The following is a 439-nucleotide window of genomic DNA, read 5'->3' on the forward strand; positions in this document are numbered from 1 at the left end:
GGGACTTGTGGGGTGGTGCCGGCTGCCTGCGGACACTCTGCCCCCCGTGGAGGAGGCAGCAGAGCCGCAAGCACCGCAGCCCAAACGCAGCAGCTCAGACACATTTCCTAGCCCACCATCTGATATGTCACGCAGTGAGAAGGGAGCATGGCCACAGGTGTTGCCCAGCGCTTGGACTGAGGCATCAAAGCCTTTGTCACAGCTCAGAGCTCGTTCGCCCCATCCTGTTGCTGCCACAGCCACCCCCACGCACCAAACCACGCAGGGAGTGATGTGGGCACAGTTTGCCTTGAAGGCCCAACAGCAGCCATAGTGGTGGGGTGGAGGGGACCCTGGGAGCTGTGCACGGCCCACCTGATCCCGGAGTACTGCTCCACCAGGAAGGTGAGGCTGCGCCGCACTTGCAGCACCATGGTGTCCATGTGGCCTGGGCAGAGGG

General features: G+C 63.3%; 1 protein-coding gene across 1 annotated transcript in view; it reads right to left on the minus strand.

The window, feature by feature from the left end:
• AFMID (arylformamidase) overlaps positions 1–428 on the minus strand; it is a gene marked incomplete at both ends in the record, with an annotated part of 1,784 nt that extends 1,356 nt beyond the window's left edge. Inside the window, one exon of the mRNA XM_009704104.1 lies at positions 355–428. Coding sequence (XP_009702406.1) covers positions 355–428 — 74 coding nt within the window. The remainder of the gene's footprint in view (positions 1–354) is intronic.
• Between the last annotated feature and the right edge of the window lie 11 nt (positions 429–439).

The sequence above is a fragment of the Cariama cristata genome, unplaced genomic scaffold (assembly GCF_000690535.1).
Source record: "Cariama cristata isolate BGI_N322 unplaced genomic scaffold, ASM69053v1 scaffold39147, whole genome shotgun sequence".
Taxonomy (NCBI): Eukaryota; Metazoa; Chordata; class Aves; order Cariamiformes; family Cariamidae; genus Cariama; species Cariama cristata.